We start from the raw sequence: 2,054 nt of genomic DNA on the forward strand, positions 1-2,054 counted from the left end.
TAAAGAAAAAATGGGAGGAATAGAAATAGTAATATTTCATTTAAATTTGTTCTGGTATTATGACCTATTATGTCACTGCCCCTAGGTTTCTTCAATAATAATACTTTTGAATTTTTAAATATTTAAGTGGTGCATCAACTCTATAACATTATATATGTGTCAGTAATAGAATCAGCTTATAAAAGTGTCTTTAAAAGTATCTGTGTCTTTACTAGTTGTTTTATTATTATTTTATTTTATTTGTTTTCAGGCCAAAGAGATCGAGGGACTATGAGCTCCAGAAGTTAGAGCTTGATGGTGGAACAAGTGATAATGTGGCACTACTTGCAGTCACTTCATCTGATGAAATGAAACTAGGAGATCTCTTCAACCGTACGTCGATATACATACACTAATGATGAGTATAGTAGTGGCTACCGTATAGCGGGTTTGTTTTGTGAGGCTAAACTTTCGTTCTTCAAGATGGGAGAACGAACAATTAACCCAACGAAATTCCAGTTTTAATGGGCGTGGTAGCTTATTAACGTCTTCAGAAGGAATGTTTAACCTCACAAAAGTCATTTTGAGGATGGAAAACGAAAGTTTATCCTCACGAAACAAACCCGCTATACGGTATAGCATGTGGGTGGTTGCTTTTAGTTAATATATAGAGAGTCATTGGAGCTTTTGTTAGTGGAGAGGGTAGAGAGAGATTGTTTGGAAAACAGTTAGACTCACACAAGTCAGCAATGAGACATAATTGTCCATTAAGAAAAAAGACAGACCAACAATAGATGTTTATAAGCTTTTATTGGTTGTATAGCTTCACAGCTATTAGCAATACATATACATGTACTTATAGACAATCATTGTGACCTTACATTAATAAGTTTGGGTTTATTTCAAGCCTACAATGTGTTCTTGCTTTGAAATGATTCTAAGTATGAAAGCATGGTACAATGTTTATACTAGAATCAGTGAGTTAATTTGTCTAATCAAGCTACATTTTACATTTACTCTTATTTACTATTTAAATAATACATTTAAATAGGAGTAGTAAATAATAGTAATTCTATCATGCATGTATGTATTGATAAATCAATGGATGAATGAGCTACATGTATAGTCTATAGTGGGGAAAAGACTATTCATGCTGTACGTACATTAGGAATAGCAGCTTACATGTGATTGAATATTAAGCTATAAATATGAGTACATTTACAAGTGAATATTACAAAAGAGTAATTTAGCTTAAGTAAATGGGTAATCCCGATTGAGTGGATCTGTGGGCGTACGTGTACATGTACATGTACATGTAGTCGGGTAATTGATGTTTGTGGTTCATTACAGAATGTGGTTTCTTGTTATTGTAACACAAAGTGACATTGTTTTTGTCATCTGTCAATGTTATTGCAAGTAATGCCTTTTTGTTGGCATAAACTCCAGAGACTGTTATTACAGTGTACATTCAGTGAGGGCAGCACTGGGCCCACTGGGTCTCTGATATACATGTACATGTACATGTAGTTGTACATGTACATGTAGTATTAATGTATATGTACATGTACATGTGGGATTAGCAGAGGGTGTAGGTGAGTTTGTGATTATAATATAATGTGATATCATTTTATTGTTTTATTTATTTTAATATGTAAAGTGATAAATATAAACAACTATATGTATCAAGTAGATCAATGTATACATGTACAATAATGTTTATGTTTATTATAGTGGTTGATGCTTTATTGCGTTAGTTTACTTTTAAAGAGGAAATTTGGGTGGAGTAAATCTTTGAAGTGTAACATGTTTTTTCTTCACTTGTTTGTACATGATGCACCTAGACTGGAAATTAAGTTATACATGTATATCTAAAATTTAGGATTTTAAAAATATTTTTAGATATTCCTAAGTTGTCTCCTGTTGAATTGACTGCTCTTGAGTATGAGGTTAGTAGACTTCAAGATGAAGAGGTCGCGAAAGAGGAATTTGTGGTAAGAATAATATTTGTATCTTTATGGCATGATTCATGATAGTAGTGTGTACATTGTGATACCTTCAACTCTTCACTTTCTTGC

The 2,054-nt window shown here is 32.5% G+C and overlaps 1 protein-coding gene across 1 annotated transcript in view; it reads left to right on the top strand.

Moving 5' to 3' along the window:
* The window catches only part of LOC109584311 (putative GPI-anchored protein pfl2), a 5,514-nt gene that overhangs the window by 1,758 nt on the left and 1,702 nt on the right, over positions 1-2,054 (top strand). The window contains exons 2-3 of the mRNA XM_020000003.1: positions 251-372; positions 1,879-1,970. Of these exons, the coding sequence (XP_019855562.1) occupies positions 251-372; positions 1,879-1,970 (214 nt within the window). The remainder of the gene's footprint in view (positions 1-250; positions 373-1,878; positions 1,971-2,054) is intronic.

The sequence above is a fragment of the Amphimedon queenslandica genome, unplaced genomic scaffold, assembly GCF_000090795.2.
Source record: "Amphimedon queenslandica unplaced genomic scaffold, v1.1 AMPQUscaffold_13222, whole genome shotgun sequence".
NCBI classification, from domain to species: Eukaryota; Metazoa; Porifera; class Demospongiae; order Haplosclerida; family Niphatidae; genus Amphimedon; species Amphimedon queenslandica.